The 23,548-nt window shown below is 36.7% G+C and overlaps 1 protein-coding gene across 1 annotated transcript; it reads right to left on the bottom strand.

Annotated features, from left to right (window-relative positions):
* Positions 1-5,127: 5,127 nt before the first annotated feature.
* IVNS1ABP (influenza virus NS1A binding protein) lies at positions 5,128-19,931 on the bottom strand. Its single transcript, XM_006772946.2, has 14 exons — positions 19,703-19,931; positions 18,667-18,795; positions 18,315-18,484; positions 17,892-17,967; positions 16,533-16,706; positions 16,079-16,204; positions 14,635-14,742; positions 10,854-10,983; positions 10,405-10,629; positions 9,837-9,958; positions 9,614-9,740; positions 9,400-9,531; positions 9,094-9,267; positions 5,128-7,317 (listed from the first exon to the last, which is right to left on the bottom strand). The coding sequence occupies exons 2-14, from the start codon at positions 18,775-18,777 to the stop codon at positions 7,064-7,066; spliced, it is 1,929 nt and encodes a 642-aa protein (XP_006773009.1). The 5' UTR covers positions 18,778-18,795; positions 19,703-19,931; the 3' UTR covers positions 5,128-7,063.
* Between the last annotated feature and the right edge of the window lie 3,617 nt (positions 19,932-23,548).

Genomic DNA, 23,548 nt, shown 5'->3' with positions numbered 1-23,548 from the left:
CTGATAGTCTCATTGAGGTTCTCTAAAAAGCCTAATGCATCCGTTGTGGGATAAACTGTGAACTCAACTCTTCTGACGTTGACAATACTTTCCTACCTCCACTCCTGATACTGAGCCAGAATGTTTAAGGAAAGGAGAGCTGCTTTTTTAGTCACCTTAGGGCAGAAGCCATTGTGGCCCCTGAAGAAGGCACAGCATTAGCGTCTCTCTCAACCCTGAATATATGGTTACACGATCAGGGACACTTCCAAACTCCAAGAAAAAATTAGGACATGACCATACTCACCATTATTCCACAAATGAAAATCTTACCCTGGACTGTTTTATGATTAGCATCTTCCATGTAGACCTGGTGAATGCAATGCACATCCCTTTCACTTCCCCAAGGTGCTGAAAATAGAATTGTCACTTCTGCTCCAACTCTCAGTAGCAGCCTTTCTTCTGCCCTAGGCTTGTCACTTAACGGTGCATTTCTAGTGAGGAGCAGGGAGACCCCTATACAGTTTCCCCTTCCATGTGAAGCAGCATGAGGTAATGGGATTAGGTGGCAGTGACTGAGGTTTGCCTCTAGGCAAACAAGTGTTTAATTGACTTATTTACTTATACTGCGAGTTGGAAGTCCTTGTTTTTTGGAGTATATTATGCTTTTGTTAGTAAATTAAATCTAATTTGGTATTCTATTATAAATGCTTTTTTTTAAGTAATAAATTATTTTTAGTAAGATTTAACTTTTCATTTTACTTCCAAATTGTATTTCTGAATGTGTGCAAGGTGTGATTATAAAGAGAACCTACTCACGATGCTCACTAGTAGTCTGTGTAGGACCCACCGAGCTTTGTTCGCACCCGAAGTGCTGGGGCTCACAGTGCTGTCTGCTTTGCACCAGGGGAAGAAGCCCTCTGCTCTCCAGGAGCCAAAACATCCCTTCCCGTGGACCAAATGAATTTTTTTCAGGTCCTAATCCATCAGCTGCTTTTGGTTATTACTGTTGGGTTTCAGCTCATCTTTGTTCCCTGTCTTTCTATCCTGTCTTTTAATCTATGTTACGTATTTCAGAGCGTTTCTTTTCACTCCTATTAACTGCTACTTCCTATTTCACTCTTATTTATGTGCATTTTAATTTTATCTTAGTCTGTGTGTCTTATACTTTGTGCATTAATTTGTCAATTAGTTCAACATTTCTTAAATTTTATTGATTTGGGAAAGTGTTTTCTTCTAATGTTAGGTTTGGGATTTTTTTGGTCTTTTTTATTTTTAGAAACATTCTTTTAAACTTTTTTAGTCTTTGTTTCTTTGAAATGTCAGGTTTTCCCCCCTCTCTCCCTTGTTGCCTTCTCTTCTAATCTTTAATTTTATTACAGTAAGTCTAGTAATTGTCTGTCACTGTGCACACTTGTCACAGTATTATTGACTGTATTCCCTTTCACCTTTTCAGTCATTCCCCATTTTTCTCCCCCCTGGCAACCATCAGTGTGATCTATTTATATGAGTCTGTTTTTGTTTAGTTTGTTCATTTGTTTTGTTTTTTTAGATTCCATGTACAAGTGAAACCTTACAGTATTTTCTTATTTTACTTGGCATAATGCCCTCTAGGTCCATCCATGTTGTTGCAAATGACAAGATATCATTCTTTTTTATTTCTGAGTAATATTCCATTTGTTTATTTTTGCTTTTGTTTCCCTTGCATGAGGGACATATAAATTATAGAGGCTAGTGTCAAATAGTTTACTGCCTGTGTTAGCTTCTAGGAGTGTTATGGTTTCAGGTCATACTTTGTCTTTAATACAGTTTTAGTTTTTGTATAGTTTTTTGTAAAAAAGTGGTCCAGTTGTTTTTTTCTTTTGCACCTATCTGTCCAGTTTTCCCAGCACTTTTTGAAGAGGCTGTTGTTTCTTCATTGTATATTCTTACCTCCTATGTCATAGATTAATTGACCATATAAGCAAGTTTATTCCTGGGCTGTTCTGCTCCACTGATCTAAGTGTCTTTTTGTCCCAGTACCATACTGTTTTGATTACTGTGGTTTTGTTGTAGTCTGAAATCAGGGATTGTGGTACCTCCAACTTTGTTCTTGTTTAACATTGTTTTGGCTGCCCGGCCAGTGTTGCTTAGTGGTTGAGCTTCAACCTATGAACGGGGTCACAGTTCAATGTCAAGTCAGGACACAGGCCCAGGTTGCGGGCTCATCCCCAGTGGGGGTCGTGCAAGTGAGCCGATTGATGTTCCTATCTAACTTTCTCCCCCTTCCTCTCAATAAAAATATGTAGTAAAAAAAAAAACAGTTTTGGCTATTTCAGGTCTTTTGTGATTCCATAGCCATTTTAGGATTATTTTAGTTCTGAGAATGCCATTAGTATTTTGATAAGGATTACATTGAATCTGCAGGTTGCTTTCAGACATGTGTTTTGATGAATTAGCAGATCCTTAGAAGAGCAACTTCAGGTTTTAAAATCTCCATTCTTTAATATGTATGGCTATTATATTTTGAGCAGAAGCCATCATATGCATGCCATGAACCAAAGTGGACTGATGGGGAAAGTCACACCAGGGTAAGGGGTGCCTACTTTATACTCTTGGCTATGTCGTAGTGAGGAGCTGGTGATAACTTCATGAGAAGCATCCATGAGGATTATTCTATCAAAGTTCCTGGCACCACTTTGCACTAGACTTTTCCAACTTATTTTTCCAGAATGCCATAAATAGAGCCATTTGAGGCTGCCTTTTAATTTAGCATCCTCCTGCAATCCATCCATGTGTTATTAGTACTTCAGTTCTTTTTATTCCCAAGTAGTATCCTATTGTATGAATGGAATTTATTCATTCACTAGTTGGAAGAATATTTCAGGTTTTTTTAAAAATATATTTTATTGATTTTTTAACAGAGAGGGAGAGGGATAGAGAGTTAGAAACATCGATGAGAGAGAGAAACGTCGATCAGCTGCTTCCTGCACACTCCCCACTGGGTATGTGCCTGCAACCAAGGTACATGCCCTTGACCGGAATCGAACCGGGGACCCTTGAGTCTGCAGGCTGATGCTCTATCCACTGAGCCAAACCGGTTAGGGCAGAATATTTCAGTTTTAATTGACAATTGTGAATAAAGCTGCTTTATTCACACAGGTTTCTGTGTGAACATGGGTTCCTTGCACTTGGATAAATACCTAGGAATGGGATTACTGTTATAGGGTATTTCTCTAAGAAACAGCCAAACTGTATTCCAAAGTGACCTTACATTTTCTGATTTGTCCAATATGAGTTCATTACTCTGCATCCTAACCAGAATTTGGTATTATTCAGTTTTAATGTGACATTTTGCTTTTTACATTTTCTTAGTGATTTATAATAGCATAATTTCATGTTCTTATTGGAACCCATTTATCTCCTTTGTAGTGTCTATTCAAATCTTTTGCCCATTTAAAAATTGTTTTGAGAGTTCTGGATTCAAATCCTTTATCAGATGCTTTTGTTGTTGTTGTTTTCAAGCCCTGTGCCTTTCAAGACTTGATACTTTTGGTTTAGAAAACACTAGCTTAATGTAAAAGATGGATCTTTTCATGACTTGCAAGTAGCCTTTGATAGATGCCTTCCATTTAATATAGCAACCCCATTCTTAAATTGCTGATATTTCACTTCATTTCCTAAGTTTCATTTTCATTTGGTATCTTGTTCTTTTCTCCAAAAGGCTAAAATTTTATCAATCCCTTAGCTCTATGTTCAAATGTATGTCCTTTTTAGATTCTCCTATTTTCACAAGATACCAACCTTGTACATACCGTTTCTTAATTGAGCTTTTGCTTCTCATTCTTATTCAACCTCCAACAAGTGATGAAGCTATTAATAGTGAAGTTTAAATATTTTGTTGGCCATCTATTAATTTCAAGAATCTGTGGCATTCATGAGTATATCCCTCTCCATAAACTCTACTTGTTGATCAATATTTCACTTTACAGAAAGGATTTATTATGAAGGATATTGGTGCTTCACGTAATTTTTTTAACCTACAGATGATGTTTTTTCTTGATTTTTAAAAAAGTGAGTAAATTTAACATGTAAATGTATTAAGTTTAAGGTACAGTATTGTTATTTATATATTGTAATGATTGCTGTGTAGTTATTTTTATCACGTTATGTAATTTATATTGTCTATATTCATTATACTCTACATTAGATCTTTATGGCTTATTTGCTACTTGTTGCCAAATTTGTATGCTCCAACATATCACTCTTACCCACTCCTGCTAATCACCATTTTACTGGTTTCTACAGGTTAAACTTTTTAGATTCCACATGTAAGTGTTATCATTACAGTGTCTGTCTTTCTCTGACCTGTCTTGCTTAACATAATGTACTCAAGGTCCATCCATGTTGTAGCAAACGGAAGAATATCCTTTCTCATGGATGACTTATTTAACAAGTCTCCTGTTTATGGGACCAAATTTGTGGCTTGGCCCTATTATTTAAGATTCATATGTTGGTGTTTCCCTGCCTATTGTTCTCTTTTACACCCAGTTAATTTACCTTGTATCTTATGTCTTAGTAAAAAGACTCTTCAAATCCTTTTCTGGAACATAGTAGGATACAAATAAATGCCTGACACTAGTTTTCTGTGACTCATACTTTTTTTTTTCTTTAATATTTTATTGATTTCAGAGAGGAAGGGAGAGGGAGAGAAACATTGATGAGCATTATTGATCGGCTGCCCCCCGCACACTCCTTACTGAGGATCGAGCCAGCAACCTGGGCATGTGCCCTGACCAGGAATCAAACTGTTACCTCCTGGTTCATAGGTTGACACTCAACCACTGAGCCACACTGGCTGGGCTGTGACTCATACTTTTCTAAAGATAACTCTGGAGTTGCAAAAATATCCTAATTGTACTTCCTCTTTTGCCTACTTCAACTTTAAGAATTCTGAGGCCCAGAGAGATTATAGGTATTAAGCAAGGATTTTAGCACTATATCATGGTCCCAAATCCAGGGGCTCCTCCTCAAAAATATGATCATGTAAGAAATTCTAAAACACGTTGAATAATGGTAAAGCTTTTATGGCATACAAGCCAAAAATAAAAACTCTTCAAGTGTCACACAAAAATATCATGCCTGAGGTATACCAGGTATAACCAATTGTTTTGTTAATTCAAACAGGTATTTTATAGTTTTGCTACTGTTTTAGGGACCTAGTACATTTTATGCATTAAGACAAACGAACTGCAACTGTGGTTATTATCAATATTATTTCTAAATCACTCCAAAACCCATACTGTTAAAAAATTTTAATTGGAAGCTTCTTATATTCAAAACATACTTGAAAAACATATTTTAGCCACCAGAATACCTATTTGGCATCAATGGTAATAGCGGAAAACTTTAACCCAAAGTAGTCTCACATATTATTTGCATTTAAGTGTTACCTAGGAACTGAGAATTTCAAGGACTTTGCTGCTTAAACTTAATTTTCCTGTGTTAAATAGAACATATACAGAGTCATTAAAAAAAGAAGTTATCACATTGGGCTCAGATTTGCCAACCTAGTTTTAGTTCAGAACAACCAACAATAGATATAGGCAGGACTAGCCACTAGGTGAACTGACTTCCTTTCCTGATGGTTTTTGTGTGATAAAGGGAAGGTGTCAAAGTGCCAGTGAAATATGCAGAAAATACCTCATTTACTTCCTAACCCAGAATAACTACCACTGGATAGTCATCTTGTCCCAGCTGGCTCATTAGATTCCTGTGTGCCTCTTTTGGTTTAGAAAACACTAGCTTAATGTAGTGTTTGTGTCTCTCTGTGAGAAGAAACCTTAAAACCTTACATCAGTCCTTATTTCAGATGTAAGATGACAGGTGAATATTTTTTCCCAAATACTTTAAGCTCATTGCTATTGGAAAAAATAAGTTTCCCCAGGGCTTTCAGTAATGAATGAGCACACAAACAACATTTACATATTAATCCCAGGGTGCAAAGATTTCCTGCAAAGTACCTTTAATAGTTTGCATCAGCAGCAGGCAATTGGATGTGCTAATTTTGGCACCGTAAGTTATATGTATAGCACTACATACTAGATACCAAGTCACCCAACCAATATTTATCTATATGAATAGAAAAACTGAACAAAAACATAGTTCTAATAAAGGCTGCATTCATAAATCCAATACAATTTAAATTAATTGTTCTCACAAGTCAAGGGCTGCCATTTGGGATTTTGTTAATGATAAAAACAGGAATTATAAGATAAAATATGTCACTGTTCTTTACTGTTACATATTAAGTGGCTTGCTATATGAAATACCCTCAAAAAATAATATTTAAAATCAGTGTTTCAAATAAAAATTACAGCTATGTTACTGTTCAGCAGCTCCATTCAAATAAACATTGGTACTTCATTCTCAAAAATATTATTGTGGCTGAGCCAAAAGCCCCGAACCTTGCATCCTGCTGTGTAAAACAAACACCTCCCTCTGCATACTTTAAGTCTACCATTCTACTTCAACAGGTAAAGCACTCTGCTGAGAATATAAAAAGTTATAGAAGGCAATCATACAAGATTAAATCTTGGTAGGCATGTCAGCTTTCTTTTAATAAGAAAAAGTCATTGCCATCTAGTTAAATAAGTATCTTCTGTTATAGAGTGTTCCAGTTATTGAAAAAGGGCCCTTAAAAAACCCAAATGCCTAGATCTTAATACTCCACCCCCTCTTGCCCTAGTACACATTTGAGGAAAGCCATTTAATGTGCAAATTGGCAAAACAAATGTGGGGGTGAGGGGACTTCTTGAAATGATGTGCCCAATCAATTCTTGGTTTATTCTTTTACAGTAACAAGTTCCAAAAAGTAAAATAACCAAAGTAGCCCTAAAAATACACAAAACAGATCTTCAACTTTGCATTCCTTTCCCAATAACACAAAGAGTATGTACAGCATGTTTAATAATATGCAATATGCAAAAGCTTTGTGTTGCTGTGAGCAACCTCTAGACCCACCCACCCTCCTTATTCACAAATGTACCTCTACTAAACACAATTACATCACTAAGCCTGTTAGTTTGAAAGAATCTTAAATTTGTTAAAACTGAAAAATCTTTGTATAGGGGCTCCATTCATTTGACTCAAGGTTATAGACTTCTACAGTATTCAGAAATTCATTGCCATCAAATCCCCCCACTGCATAAATGGTGTTCCCTACAGCTGCAATCCCAGCATTGCTCCTTGCTGAAGTCATGTTTCCCATCATCTTCCATTCATTTCTAGTTGGATCATACATCTCCACACAGCTGATGGCGTGAGAACCATCAAAGCCGCCACCTACAAATAGTTTTCCTAAAAGAGAAATGAGATAAGTAAGTCTAGATAAAGACAGAATGTTGAAATCTGCTAAAATCAGTAGTTTTAGAAATGCCTCTTCATTCTGTCAAATATTTATTGCACTAGAGGCCCAGTGCATGAATTTGTGAACCAGTGGGGTCCCTCGGCCTGGCCTGAGGTATCGGGCCAAAACCAGCTCTCCGACATCCCCCAAGGGGTCCTGGGTTGCATGAGGGTGCAGGCCAGGCTCAGGCACTCCACTGATGCTTGATCGGGGTAGGGAGGAATGGCGGAGGTTGGCCAGCTGAGGAGGAATTGCAGGAGGGCTCCAGGGCATGTCGGGCCTGTCTTGCTCAGTCCCATTCGGCTGGACCCTGGCAACAAGCTAACCCACCGGTAGGAGCATCTGCCCCCTGGTGATCAGTGCATGTCATAGCAAAGAGTGGAGCGACTTTAGCATATCAGTAGCATATTATGCTTTGATTGGGTGAACAGACGACTAGACACTTAGCATATTAGGCTTTTACTATATAGGATGCCCACTAGGGTGACAAGCACTCTCTAGAGATGGGGGATACAGATAGAATAAAACCAATAAAAACCACCTGCACACGGAACTTAGGCAATTTAAGGGGAGGGTAACATTTAACTAAAGTGCAATTCTCACAACAATTCTATGTGGTAGTTGCTATTATTGCCATTTCACAGATGAAACAAGGCACAAAGAAGTTGGACAACTTGCCTAAAGACACAGCTAGTAAGTTGCAAACCAGAATAGTTCTGTGCACTGGAACTTTTGTATTAGTCTAGTGTGTAACAACTAAAATTTAAAAGAAGTAATAGAAAAGCAGATTTCAGAAAACTGAACCCTTTGGTAAAGAAATGTATTCTTGGAAACAAAGTTAAGAGTTATGACTTTTCAAATATACATGCAGAGCAGTTAACATTTTCAAACAAAATGTTAGCATTAAATTCTGTTACTTAAATTTTTTTTATTACAGATTCTCAAATTCATCATTCCTACCTGCACCCATATACAATTAGGTCCTCACTTAATGTTGTTAATAGGTTCTAGGACTTTAAGTGAAAGACATTTAACAAAAGTAATTTTACCATAGGCTATAAACAAAGTTCCTATGGCATCTCATTTATGTTATAAAGAAATGTTATTTGAAGGGCTTGCTGTACTTGTAAAATAATTGAGAAGGCTCATAGAGGCTATAGATCACACTTTCACCAGCTGAGCCACAAGCTTATTAATATTCTGCTTTTGTTCCAAAAACAATGTAAAATTCATTATAATAATTGTATGTAAATATATTGCATGTGAAAAGAAAGCTGTGTTTGTATAAAAACTTAAAAGTTTAATGCCTTGGAAAGACCTCTTAAAAACAGTCTAGAAGTTTTACTTCCAATTAGGTACCAAGTAGACAATTAGAAAAATAAACTAGATCTAGATGATTTGCAAATCAAATACTTTAAAATTCTTGCTCTGAAGAAGTAAACTCTTCACTTCAAAATGATGCATTTTGAGTATGGTTTATGAAAGAAAATGACTTACAACTTAACTCAGTGAACTTATCAAAACTGATAGATTTACTTTATATCAAGTACTGAGTTTCTGATAAAGGCATTTCTAAAAAAGAAATCACCAATCCCCACTGCATCAGAAAAGATGGCAGCTTCTGAATTAATTATACAAGCATATAGTTGTCACTGACATTCTCTTAGAATTTTAAAACAAACTTTTGCCATTTCCTACTCCTCACCTCTCCAAACCCCAATACTCACCGTCCAGAACAGCTACCCCAGCTCCTCGTCGAGCCACATTCATGGGCGCAATTAAAGTCCAGGTGTTATTTTCAGGATTGTAACGTTCTACGGTGCTCAGGCAATTCCAAGACTCTGCACCTCCAATTATGTACAAATAACCACCAAGCTCACAGACTGCAGACTGGTGTCTACCTATAAAATCAAGTCAAACCAAAATTACTATTATATCTCCCAAAAATGTGTGTACTACACGTACTATTGATTCAGAGGCCTTTTTAGGAAAAAACAAAAAGAACAACTTTAAGGGGGGAAAAGCGAACTTACGAATGTTCAGAGGAGCACAGCTTGTCCATGATTTTGTTACAGGATCAAAAACTTCACAATTTTTCAGTCCTTTCTGACCATATGGATCAGAGCCACCAAGGATGTATAATTTCCCATTTAGAGCACACACTCCTATGTGAGTATAAAATAAGGTTACACATCGATAATTTGTCACATTTAAACACTGACTGTCTTAGGAGAAAAGTGTTATTACCTGCATTACAGCGGTTAGTTCTCAATTCTGGAACAGGAATCCAGTCATCTGTGTTTGGATCATACATCTCTCCACAACTCAGATCATCTGAGTGGCCATTCGATCCACCAACCACATAAAGCTGTCCCTAGACCAAAAGTGAGAGATTAGCATTTCTGCCATTCTCAAGTTATGAGGAAAAGCCAAATAAGGGTTGCTTCTTCCTGAAACATAATGCACTGACCATGAGTACAGCCATTTGAAATCGGGCTCTTGGTGTTCTCATGGGAGCAAGGAAGGACCAATGATCTGTATCTGGATCGTAGCATTCAACTGTTCGAAGACATTCTTCTCTGTTATAGCCCCCTAAAAAAAGAACCATAAAGATTGACATTTACAGTATTAAACTGGATGAGGGTTTCTGGTCCAGAATGGCTTAGAAGTAATCAGCACAGCGAGAAAAATAATTTTTATCCACAAACTTATAAGGCCCCACTAGTTTGTTTCTTAATTAAGGGCTTATAAGTATCATTATGACTAAATGGCTTGGTGTTGGTCTGAAAATTAGGAGAGAACAATTTACCCACTTTATAGTGTTTTTTAAGAATCAGAGACACTACGTCAAAGGTTAGACAATACAACAGTATTTACTTATTTCTCTGTTGTCTTACAGTGTGGTAAAGTGGAGTGCCAAGCAAGAAGGCGTATTAAACCCTCTCTTCCAAAGTTTGCATGTCACAAAGTGTAAAATGCCCACTGAAGGTCTGGCTGGTTGGAGGTTTCCGATAAGAAATCACCCTCCTTGCTCTTACCTGCAGCTATGAGTTTGCCGTTCATCTCCGCTGTCCCCAGGCCAGACCGTGCATAATGCATAGGCGACATGGGCTTTTCTATCAGCTCATCAGGCTGCATCTCAAAGCTTAAACTTTTAGTTAGTTTTGGAGTACTTGTTGGTGAGCTCTGTGGGCTGTTTCGCCCGTGAAGGAAAATGACACAGAATACACCATCCAGCACAGCCAGGCACAAGTAAGTGTTATCTGTAAAAGCACAAAAAGTCAATGTTTAGGATGCAATTATTATTGCATTTGGCTGCTATGCAATCCTGAATTGGACTCCAGATTCCAGGCAGGAACAATCTGCTATTGTATTCCAAACTTAGTTGCTTCTGAGCTTTTTTCCTCAATTTGAAAGTACTAAAATGGTTCCACTCCTTAAAAAAATAACTGCATTTTAGACACTATTCTAAGTATAATGCACTTACTTGAAGTCTTTTCTGAAGCAATGATTTTCCACTCGTGCTTAGGGCTTTGTACCGGGGCATTTGGAGAAGGGAGACATCCAGTGGAACTGCTACTTATCGGCTTATGGCCATTCTCACGTGGTGGCTTTTTCTGCAAAATCAAAAGGCAGCTACAGAAACCTAGCCAAAGACCATACCTGGTGTACCTGTGTTGCTATTTCACAACACTGAAAAAACACTTAGTATCCTTCACCTATGCATGACAGATATAGCATGCCTAAATTTAGCATAGACCAACATTTCCAACTGGCACAAATTACAGGTATGTTTCCATCATTTAGTAACAACTACACAAATTGCCTGGTTAGGAAAAGCTCAATTCAAACAATTAAGAAATATATTGTGGGTCAAGTATCAATTCCTTAATGGAGGGAAAAAAAGGAAGTCCTCCACCCCATAACCCACATAAACTCACATACTCTTTATTCTTAAGTACAGAATAGTCTAAAAGAAGTTATAAATTTAAAATGGCATGAATTAACTGAGAACACATTAACCCACTGTCTTCATGAAACTCACACCTAAATAAATCGTGTGCACTGGTATGTTCACACAATGCCAGCAAAAAGTGAGCAGACATAAATAATATCCATCCAGTCTCTCAGAGTATTTTACAGGAAAAAAAGTGGTAAATACAAGAAACACTTAATAGTATATTTCTTTAGGACTACCTTATAGGTATTATAGAGCGGTTTTCCAGACAAATAAAACTACATCAAAACAAAACAGTAATCAGAAATGAAACAATAATACTAAAAGAGCCAACCATTCACTAAAGTAGAATACCCAGGAACACTAAAGGAGGGAGAAATGGGCAAAGTTGCAAATTTTCAAATGATAGTAAGAGAATTACACTGTGTTTTCATGTGTGAGCTCCCTTTGATGATTTTCTTCCAGTTACTTTAGCCTATGACACTTCCAAACAACATGATCACAGAGACTTGGAAGAGTCAACACTAACTACCCTGAGAGGAGCTGCCAAAAGAACAGGTATCACTTACACCTTCAGTGCCTGGCCAAGTCTGCCTATCCACTTATTTTGGTCCCCAGGGTCAGAGTCTCATGGCAGGTAAAATTTTTAATGGAAATTGCTATTTCTAGTGGAAGCAAAAAACCATGTAACAATAGAGAAAAAGATTGTGGAGCCACTTAAAGCTGTGAAAAAACCATTGAAGTTTGGTCTGCCCCTTTCAGCAAGTGTGGTTACAGCATACGTAGACTATTTTGAGAAAGGGTACAAAATGTACCATGTAAATGGTTATTAAATTCCATATGGACATGTATTATATTCCTAGGTATTTTTAAACACTTTTTCACATCATCTCTTTTACTCCAATGAAGGTAATACTACCTACCCATTTTATAGATAAAAATACTGAAACTTGGAGAAAATAACGTATTGCCTAAGGCAATAACAACTAAAATAAAGATAAGGAATTCTAAGTATAAAGCCACTCTTTCTACTATGACAGACTGCCCTCTGGTACTAGAATTATAAGGCACATAAAACCCCATCCAACCCGGGAAGAAGGGATCCAAAATATCACAAATTGACCTTGCTCACACTAAGAGCTTTTACCACACTGAGAAAACTGTTCTAGTGTTTAGAGAGAAAACCAATGTGAGAGAAAGCACAGTAACAATGAAGACTGCTGGTGTTCTAGAATCAACACACCTTATACAGAAATGCTGGTTAACACCTTTCTATTTATTTTAAACATAATTCCTCCTAACTTCAGACTTTCCCACATCTACTTTTACCACCCAGCCCACTCACTGGCCCATGCTTTCTTCGCCTCTGTCTGCCCAAGAGGTGGCCTCTGGGGATTGTTTCCTTTTCAGCCTCTCACGCTACGGGTTTCTTAACCTTACTACTCTGGAAATTATAACCACTCAAGGTTACTAGTAAGTGGTTTCCTAAAACTAATGTAGGAGAGGTATTCCTGACCTTCTCTTCCATGACTTCTGCAGCAGACACTCTGGTCCTTCTTCAAAATTTCTCCTCCTGGGTTAACCAGCCTTTAACACACTATGTGATTTTGGCGGTGCTACCTTCCTAATGGCTGCTACTCAACTTCTGTCCCTATTCCTATAGCCTAGTGTGTCCCTTCATTCTTTTTCCTTCATGATCTCTATTCATGGCACTACCTCCTAAGGAGTCGTGTGTCAGAATCCCACTCACTCTCAAATTCTTAATTTTCCTAATCTGAACAATCATAAAAAACGACAGTCTCAACCTTTCTAACCATAAATGTCTAGAGTCCATCCTCTTTCCTTCGTGCCTATACAAATTAGTCTCATGAGCTTTAATCTACCTTCTGTACCTGGTTATAAAAATAAAAGTTTAATGCAATCATTTTGTAAAGTTACAAAAAACACAAATCAGCTGGAATCCCACAATCCACAGGCTACCACCTGAGAGTTAAACATTTGCCTGAAAACATGATTAATGCACAGACCTTTGGTCTATAGAAATACCATAATTTAACCCACCCCTCTACTGTTGTGAAATACATCTGTTCGTATCATTTTATTCCCTTGTCTAAAATTCCCTGAAAGTTCCCCACTATTTGTATGACAAAATATAAGCCCCATAAGGTGACATTTACCTACATCCCGTCTTGTGACCTGCAATTCCAAGTGTATCATCCTTGGAGACTCTTTGCTGTCTAACACACTTCTATCTGCTATGCAGACTCTTCTAATCCTCCATGACTCTTTTGTGAAATTTCCCCAGTTTCTCTCCTCTTGATTCCACTAAGCCCCACCTTTATACCTTAAAGTAGATAAGTCTTGTAAGTCTGTATTGTTTTACCTACTCCTATAAGGTCCTACAAGTAGAAACCGTCTCTTACACATTTTTATGACCCCATATCTAACACAGGGCCTGCCACACAGGCATTCATTCAATCTTTGCTTATTCAAAGAGTACTTTTGGAAAATGTTAACTTCACACCCAAAAACTTTTTCTGAAAATAAAGATATTCAGCCGTTAACACAGAATACCTGACATCACCACCTTACAGGTTACACCTGAATCTATCATTTGTCTTCTAATCATTAAAGGAGAACACCCCTTAAACTGGGTCCTCTCTGCCTACTTTATCCCTCATAAATACAATGTTGAGCTAAAGGCCAAAAGAGGAATACATACTATAGGTATGTAAACTTCAAACATAGCCTATTGTTTCAGAAGTTAGGATGAGGATAGTGGTTTCCTTTGGGGGTAGTGTAGAGCCGTGATACGGAAGGGGCAAGAGGAAAACTCCCAGAACACTAGAAATCTCTTCTTGACCCGTGTAGTATTTCAACTTGTGTGTTCATCATTATGTGACACTTAAGATTTGTGCAAGTTCCTCTGTTATTTGTCCATAAGCTAAAAATGTTTACATCTGAGATTTTTAAAAAAAATTTGGTCTATTTGTCATTCCTGTTGCAAACAACTATTTTTCTAACTAAATAACTTCTACATTGCTTAATCTTATTTGCAATTTCTTACTATTTTTTAAATCCTATTGAGAAAAATTCTAAATGGGGTTTCCTAATTTGTTAATTGAATTCCTTTTTATGTGGCAAAAATGGTCGTAACTCAAAGGTATGCTTGTTTTCTCCCAAAAATGTTTCTGTCCAGTCATACCAGTGAAATTCTTCCACTTTCCTTTATTAAAGGAAAATTTCAGTATACTATAAAATGCTCTAATCAAATTTCAACCTGAGGTTACCTCAGATGTGCAATGTGTACCTGCACAAACTGAATGTGGTCATCATCACTGCCAAACACCTCAGCCTGTCCATCTAGTAGGTTCCCATCAAGCAGCTTGTGATCAGCTGAGTAGTACAAGGTTTGAACCTGCAAAACAGCAACAGAACACCCATGTGGCTACTGTCTCCATGGCTACACCTCTAGTCCGCAGATCACACAACCGCCTCAAGGTAACCTCCAGTGTTCTTGAGCTTCTTGACATCTTACTCTGGCAGGATCCCGAAGCAAAGAAAATACATGTCATGGTGTAAAAATTTTAAAAATAAAAAAGTACAGAATCTTCTAATCCTGGCTGAAGAGTCCTTGGCTTGATTGGCATGAAAGAAATCTTCATTTTTTTTTCATAGCTTCTATTATATAGCATTAAGAAAAAAGGCACTAGTACAATATATAAGGTCTTAAAGAGTATACATATTTACAATAAAATACTGAATATGGTTTACACCTCTGAGGATAAGTGGTCTAATTTGCATAAACACATTTCTGTCCTATAGGCAATGTCAAGAAAAACAAATTCAAAAATTCAAACAAGCTGTAGAGTGCTTCCTTTAACAGATGCAAATACATGGCGAATGCATCTGACTTTAAAGTGGGAAACCATTAACTTAAAGATCGCCTGTTAGCCTTTTCAGAACATAATGATGACAGTATTTTTAAAGGTCTAACAGATTTGGTAAGCCATTAGTGAACCTGAAAGGCTTAAGTGGAGGGATAAACTCAAAGTCACTCCACTGCTCCATCTGCCTATTTTAATTCCCAATATTTCTCCATTAATTTTTTTCCTTGCGTGGTTTTTAAACGCCAAAGTTGAGTGACTACGTATGAACAACACCATTGAAAAACACAAAGCTTTAAAGATAAGAATCCTGTAAAGGAGTAAACACCATTAAATCATCATCGTTCTCTGCCCACAGCGGATTTTTCTTAGGAGAACTGGGGCAGGACTGCTGCTTCTTTACGTGTCAATACACTTGAGGTTTCTTCTTGTTTCTTCAGTCGTGGGTATCCTAGTTTTGTTAATAAACCTATGGGGAGATAAATCAACGGGGAGGAACAACCATTAGAAGCTTTTACCTACTTGTCAATTTTAAAGCAAAAACCTGTGAAGAAAAATTAAGAATCTACAGAAAATTTCAGTGTACCACCTCCCATTTCTAAAGCAAATTACATGCTACTTTAAAGAAAGTTAATAGCACATAATAAGCAAAGAAATTAAAAAAAAAAAAAAGAAAAGCAGAAGACCAAACTGAACAGTTCATTCAGCTCACCTGGACACCCCCCCTGTTTCTCAGCTTAGGGGTACCTATAGCAAAATTTAAATTCTTTAGGGTCATGGTTATAAAATAAAAGTGAAAGGGAATCCTTCATGTTATAGCAAAATAATTTTTAAGAACTGTTGAATCCCATTTACTTTAAAACTAACCTCTTCCATCAGCTCTTCCAGACTGTCTCCATTCTCCCAGATGCTACGCTGCACCCAGTTGATTACCTTTGTATACAATTTGCCATTGCTGGGCAAGCAAACATTGTCTTCAAGCATTACCTCCAACTGCATTTGGAAAAAACACACAACAGTAACACATGGATCAGTGTTCACCCTCCAATTTTCAGCTTAATTCTCAATTTCATAATAAAGCTGTCAAGATGCCCAATTGCATTCCATGCATTTACCCTACCTTGTGAATTAGATTTAAGTAGTCAAGAAAACAAAGAAAGTAAACAAGCTGACTGGCAGAAAATCATTACACTGGGAAAAACAACTATCATTTCAAGGTACTGACTTTTTTATAACCATCACTCACTTTCTTGAAACATAGACAAAGATTCCATGCCTGGAGCTAAGTAGTATATATCTCTTTATAGATTTTACTCCTTACCTTTAGCCGTGGAAGTTTAAGAAACTCTTCCTCTTCAGAAATTTGTAACAAATGCTCTTGAATATAAGCATCAACCTTATTCAACAAACGGGAGTCTCCCATACAACTTGCAAAGTTCCGGTAGGAGATGCAGCTGGTAACATCCATTCTAGACAGTAAGTAATCGCCACAAACCTTGGAAAACAAGTAAGAGTGCTAGTATTTTCATACATTTTATTTAACAGGCATTTCATAATAAATAAGCATTATGTAAAGATATAAAGATGAATAAAAAAATCACTGCCATAACAGAAAAAGTTTAACAGTGAGAAGAAACAATTTATACTATATGAATAATGGACAGCAAAGAATGCCATACAAACGTGTAAACTGGGTAAGGAAAAAAAGTACTAAACTGAAATGCTATGATAATGCATATGAAATGTTAAGACAAGTACAATTTTCAACTAGAATAATGAGATCAGGCTTCATGAAGGCAATATCTGAACTCGGCTCTTCAGGACAGATGATGGTGTAGAATGCAGATAGCAAGTAGGGTAGATGTTGCAATTTAGTTTGACTGGAGCAAAAGATAATTAGGGAATACTTTTGGAAAAACAGCAACTACTTAGGGAAAACCTAGTGCTAACCTGAGGGCTATGTACTATAAGCCAGGGAAGGATTCTTAAGCAGAGGAGTGCTATAGAGGAGGGGCCAGGAAACTTTCTTAAAGGGTCAGATAGGTATTTTAGGCTTGTGGGCCTACTGCCTCTGTTACTGCTACTCAACTGTCACTATAGGTGAAAAGTGGCCATACATCATATGAAAATGAAAGCTATGTTCCAAATGAAACTGGACAAAAACAGGCAGCTGTTGGGAGGGTTGCAGTTTACTGACCCCCACCATAGAGGATTAAATGCCTTTCCTCATATGAATTATTAAGCACTTCTCAATGGTGTTAAATTCTAGAAGTAATACTTTTAAAAAACCAAGAAGAATAAAAGAACAAAGAATTGCTCTGACTGGGTAACTCCATTGGTTAGACCATCATCCCGATATTTTTTTTTAAAAAGAAATGAGCAAAGAATTAAGGTTATGTGAATAATTTAAGAAAAACAATATTTTAATTCATGCTATCAGGGACTAACAGACACTCTGCCAGAGAAGACTGTTGGAAAAACAAGATTTTAGCCCATATTATCCGAGAGGAGGTGTGACCTTGCTACATTACTACACCTGGAGTTAAAATAGCATATTCAGTTCTCTAGAGGAAAAAGAAGACTCTTAAGTTCGTGAGACTAACAAATAACAAGATATGGATTCTAAATAATAAGACTCCCTGACAACAGTAGTCTTTGTGGGTTACTTCTGGTACTCTACCTGCTTTACTCGGTCCATCTTCAGCTTTTTGGCTGCAGAATAAACATCTTTTACTAATTCCTTATCAGCTTTCAACCTATTAAAAAAAAAAAAAAGGTCTTTATCATTTCACATACCAAGGCCTTAAAACAGATTCATAATTTAAACCTAGAGCAGGGGTGGGAAACCTTTTTTCTGCCAAGGGCCATTTGGATGTTTATAACATCATTTGTGGGCCATACAAAATTATCAACTTAAAAATTAGCCTGCTATATTTGGTCAAACTTTTAATTAACTCACCTCTATTGCCTTGGCAGGGCCAGACCAAATGATTTTGTGGGCCTTGTACAGCCCGCAGGCCGGACGTTCCCCACCCCTGATCTAGAGAAACGTGGATTTTCCTGATGACATTTCTGATTATATGAATGACTTCAAAAAACTTACTGTGCAGTGTAGGCATAATTCAACAAGACTTCAACAGCTTCTGGATTGAGATCATCGAACTTAACATGAGAAACTCTATGAGGATCACTGTCACTATTGAAGATTTCAAATAAATATGGACTGCAGCAAGCCAGGACTGCTCTGTGTGCTAACATCTCATGGCCGCAGACCTAAAATTATGAGGAATTAAAGTCAGAAACACTGTCGACTACAAATTTCTCTAGCTAATCATTCTTTTTAAAAGTTATTTCATTAAATGCTTCCTATGAATGAGGAAGTAAGTAAATCCAAGATCTTTCGGCTTTTAGTAAAAAATACCAATTCTGTAAGTTCCCAATTAAGTTTTAACTACCTGAAGTCGAACATCACAGAACTGGCCACTTTTCCTCAGGGCATTTAATTTGGCAACAGAAGACTCAATGAAATTTTCATCTTCAAACATTAAATATCCATTGGGAATCATTTTTCCTTATAAATTTGCCTGAAGGACAAAAAGAAATGGTTATTTTACTTGTGAACGGTGATTTTTATATTTTAAAGAGTAACACAATTATTTTTATTTTCAAATTCCATCCTATCAACAACAAAAATTTTATCATACAAAAGCATTACTGAAACAACACTGGCACTGAATGTCCAGGTCTTTGTACTCCTACGCTTTGGTCATCTTTTTAAGGATTCACACAGTACTGTGTATCTCAGCAATTTTGGCCATTTCCATGTCTATTAACACAGTCATTGTGAAGGGAAAAGAAATGTAAACCCAGCCTTATCCAAACCCATCCCACAAGCAAACGAAAAGCTTGGATAGCTGTGAGTTGGTCCTCATGTGTAGGTTTTAAACTGTTATTCCTTTACCCACAAATGAGAAAAACTGATATGTAAGATAAATTTAAATTCTGTTCTCTATGCAGGTTTCATATATCCTAAATCACTTATAGGAATACATGATAGAAACTTAGGTTCTTTTAAAGTTTCCACTTCACCTTTTCTTGTGAACTGACTAATGGGCTATACAAGATGGATCATTAAAAAGCAGTAATAGGCCCTGGCTCAGTTGGATTCCAGTTAGGGTACATGCCCACGTTGCAGACTCAATCCCTGGTAGGGGGCCTGCAAGAGGCAGCTGATCGATGTTTCATTCTCACATCAATGTTTCTCTCCCTCTCTCTAAAAATCAATTTTTAAAAAAGGCAAAAATAGCAGATTTCAGTTTGAAGTAATTTATTCAAATTCAAAATAGAAAGAAAAAATAGAAAAATGTTTTTACTACAAGCAATTACTGGCTTCTTCACCTTATAAATTATAAAAGGCTTTTAGTGTACTTGGTACAGTGTTCAGAAAAGCAAGGTGTCTTAATGCTGCATTGGGCATGAATATTCACTTACCTTCTATACTGGTGAGAAATGTATTTGTGGGATGTCTTAAATAATTCAAGGACAAAGGAGTGTTAAAACTCAGCACTTCTTTGAGGTATGAAGACAGGTGGTTGAAGTGAAGGCAGAGGTGTCTTAAGCTCTAATGGTGATTCCAAAACTATCAGGCTTGGAAATGATGTAATCAAGTCCTTAAAAGCTATAGACATGAATTTCTTCTGTGATAATCATGCGTCATAATCTGTAACAATGAAAAATTTTAGATATTCAGAATGTCATTGATCTAGGTAGATTACATCACACAAAGTAAGTTGTGATCCTGAAGAGATTTTGACATAAATGGCACAGAGAGAAAATAACATACCTAATGTGACTATTTATAAACATTTTCCATTTAATCAGCAACTACTCAGGTTAATTTTTTTTTAAATCCTTTTAACATAGAAACAAGTGATCTTTCTGTTTTCACCAGCCAGCAAGCAATTTGGGCATCATTCCCAGACATGTACACAATGTTACAATCAAACCAGATATACTGTTCCCCAAAATGTGCTCTGTACTTCCTAGCCTCTGTACCTTCTTGGAATACCCTTAATCCAACCTCTGCCAGATGAAATTTTAGCTCCAGAGAGCCCCTTTCAAATCCCCCCAGGTAAGTTTCTCCACATACTGAACCCTCTCTGAAAAGTATGTGTCATCTTCCAGCTGGCCTGTTCTGGGTTGTGTTTCTGTTGCCTGCTTATCTTCCTTGATTCAAGGTCCCTTGAAGGTAGAGCCTCTACCAAAACAACTTAGCCAGAAACTTAAATATAAAGATTCACCTGAACTGCTATTACATCACTAATTCAGGAAACCAGAACTAAGAAATTACTTGAAAGATGAGGATAATTTTTTAAACAGACATCTTAAAATTATCCAAACTTTCCTTATACATTAATCAAAGCTACAATTCTAAATCTAGCAATCATGTTAAGGTAAATAATCACTAGAGTCTGGTCCAGTTCTAATTCAACAAACCTTTTGTGTTAAATTCAACATATATCCGATCTGTAACAGAGTGTGATCCCATATGACCTAACTGTGTAACTTAGGTCTTATTTCACAGAAACCTGAGTATTCTTCTGACTCAGGACTGTGGTGTAATATTGATTTCCTCTGCTCTACACTTTTATCTAGATTAGTTAATTCAGCTTTTCTTAAGAAACCAGGTCTAATAAAATAAATGTTTTCCAAGTGACACACAATTCTCTACACCTATAGAAAACACTTTATCTTAAAGAAACTGTTCAACATTTTTTGCCAAGACAGCTCAAACTAAGAAAATTTTTGTACATATGGTATATAGAGGGCCAATCCACACACATTTGATAACTCCTCACTTCAATTTCATAAGCTGCTCTTAAAACAAGGTTGGAAGGCGAACTGCCCTGCAAATCTGTTGATACGATTAAAATGTGCCCTTTGAAAAACCAAAAACATTATATATGGAGGTTTATAAATATTTTAAACTTTGGCAAATTTTATTCACCATTTGTAAACTAGTCTTGATCTAACAATAAAATGGCACCTACTTATATTTAATAAATTGGAAGTTCTACTTGAAATTTATTTTTAAAAACAAAATCAGATGATTAAAATCACTTCAGTCCTTTGGGAGAACACATTAGAGAATTTTTGGAGCAACTCTTGGAATATGAATTTGTACAGTATTTTTAGTTTTGCAAGAGTGAGTCCCACTACATTTAGTACTTGATTTTGTAGTATATCAAGGTCTTAATATGAACATCACTTTAATGTCTACTCTAAGTACAACCTTACTTGATTTTAAAAGCTAGTCCAAGTCCACTTAACATTTAAGTTGATATAGGAAACTTTATTCAAACTGCTGTCCTCATATATGTCCCTACTCTCACCCACCCTCAAGTTAAGGGGTTATAGCAAAACATGTCTTTCAAAAATTCACATTGACTTTCACTAAAGTAAGACTGAGCAAATTGAGTTTTAAACTATTGCAAAAATTCACAGAAGAATCTTACTTTTGGTCTATGAAACTCAAGCTCAAAAACCAGTGGCATAAAAAAGTAGGGAGAACTTTTTTCCTTTGAAAAGCCAAACCAAAAGTCCCACCATCCCAGAGTTTCTGTGAAAGTATAAAACTTAGACTTTTGTTTGATATATATTTAAAATATACAATTGACTAACCCACTTTTAAAATTAAAACCAGGATCAAATACAATATATTCTGGTAAATATACTTCAGTTCCTTAATATGGCCAGTTGAAGAAAAGGGAGAAGACTTATAAATGAATAATTAAACTTCTCTAGTAACTTCCAGAAATTCACATGTTACCACAGCCCCCAAAAAGATGAGCTTAACTGAAATACAATTTAACAGGTCTATCAAAGAGTTTAGAAAAGGTAGGCACAATATTGCCTCCTCCTGACCCCCCAACCTCCATTTTTCTCAGCCTTCAGTAAGAAGAGCAGGATAAAACCTTATCAAATTTCCAAAGCATCCTTAAAACTTTGAAGCAAATCACAAACATTTAAGCTTCAAGGCAATCCTTTGAGGGCAGTCAACTCACATAAAATAGCAACCAACTCCATTTTTAAAGGACTTTATAATAATATAAAGTAAACCAATGAATGACTCTTTTAAAACTAGAAGTTATAGATTCCCAGTGTCACCTATGAAACTACTATCACCATCCATCCATATCAAAAGTCACCAGACAGACCCACTTGGCTCCATGTTTTTGACCTCACTGTTCTGTATTTCTTTCATCCCACATTCATGGCACCAGGCATATGGCAGGCACAATCTGGAATGGGGTGCTCATGACACATTAACTCCACTCCTCAGCCTTGAACACTATGCAGACCAACCTGACGGACAGCTCAAACAAAAAAGGGAAAATGACAGCACACACATTCCAGAAACTGTAGCTATTTCTGTTCAATAGACTGCAGTTCGCAGGAGAGGAAATGCGAGAAAAGAATGCTAGGTTTAAATAATGCTGGAGGCCATAAAAGGATTTTGGCAAGTTAAGCATAGGACACTAGCAGAAATGTGCGGATAGTCTGCAGGAAGGGTAAAACATGAATGCAGGAAAATGAAGTACAGATATTATATACCCATGCTTATCCTAAGGCAGTAAGGATATTTTAGCTTGGATATATGGCATCATTATCAAAATCAAAATTCCAAAAGGCAGAGCAGTCATTTTAGTTTGCTGCATCCTGAAAGTTAGGAAAGGAGAGAGGAATTTGCCTTGGGACATTATAATGCTGAGGCACCTGCTGAGCATTAGGGTTGATACCACAAGTGTCAGAATACTGACACAGGTATAGGTTCTGAAATCGTTTACAAGGTGGTAATTGAAATTGAAGTGAGCATAGGCATGTATTTTCTGTGGTTCTAACAACAACAATAAATACCCAGAAATCACTCCCTTATTCATAATTCCTCCATTTATTATACTCTAGCACAAAAAGGTTGGAGGACCCCCAACTTTTAAGAATTCCTTCAGTAGGTTTGATTATATAGCCATACTGTTGAAAAGTCAATGAAATTATTTTTAGTGGTACTTGATGTAAGTGACAACGATTAAGACATTTCCTTAACAAGAAAACTTTTTCAGTAAAAAACACTTGCAAAACCACATCCAATTGCCACTTGAAATATCTTTCAAGCAAGGACTGCAAAATCCCACCCCAAAGTAAATGGCCAAAACCCCACCAATTTAAAGCTAAACAAAACTTGGAATGTTTTGTCTTGTGGGGAGAGAGAGGGGGGGTTTTGATTATGCTAACCACTAGGAGATTGGCAGAGTGAGAAATATGATAAATGACTACTCT

The sequence above is a fragment of the Myotis davidii genome, unplaced genomic scaffold (genome assembly GCF_000327345.1).
Source record: "Myotis davidii unplaced genomic scaffold, ASM32734v1 scaffold362, whole genome shotgun sequence".
NCBI classification, from domain to species: Eukaryota; Metazoa; Chordata; class Mammalia; order Chiroptera; family Vespertilionidae; genus Myotis; species Myotis davidii.
The sequence above is the reverse complement of the archived record's forward strand: the minus strand, read 5'-3'. Positions and strand labels throughout refer to the sequence as shown.

Coding starts and splice junctions, on each gene's coding strand:
- IVNS1ABP (XM_006772946.2), bottom strand. CDS start 18,777: ATGATTCCCAATGGATATTTAATGTTTGAAGATGAAAATTTCATTGAG. Junction 18,485..18,666: donor TCTGTGATGTTCGACTTCAG/GTAGTTAAAACT, acceptor TCATAATTTTAG/GTCTGCGGCCATGAGATGTT. Junction 10,630..10,853: donor TGCTTCAGAAAAGACTTCAA/GTAAGTGCATTA, acceptor GTGCTTTTACAG/ATAACACTTACTTGTGCCTG.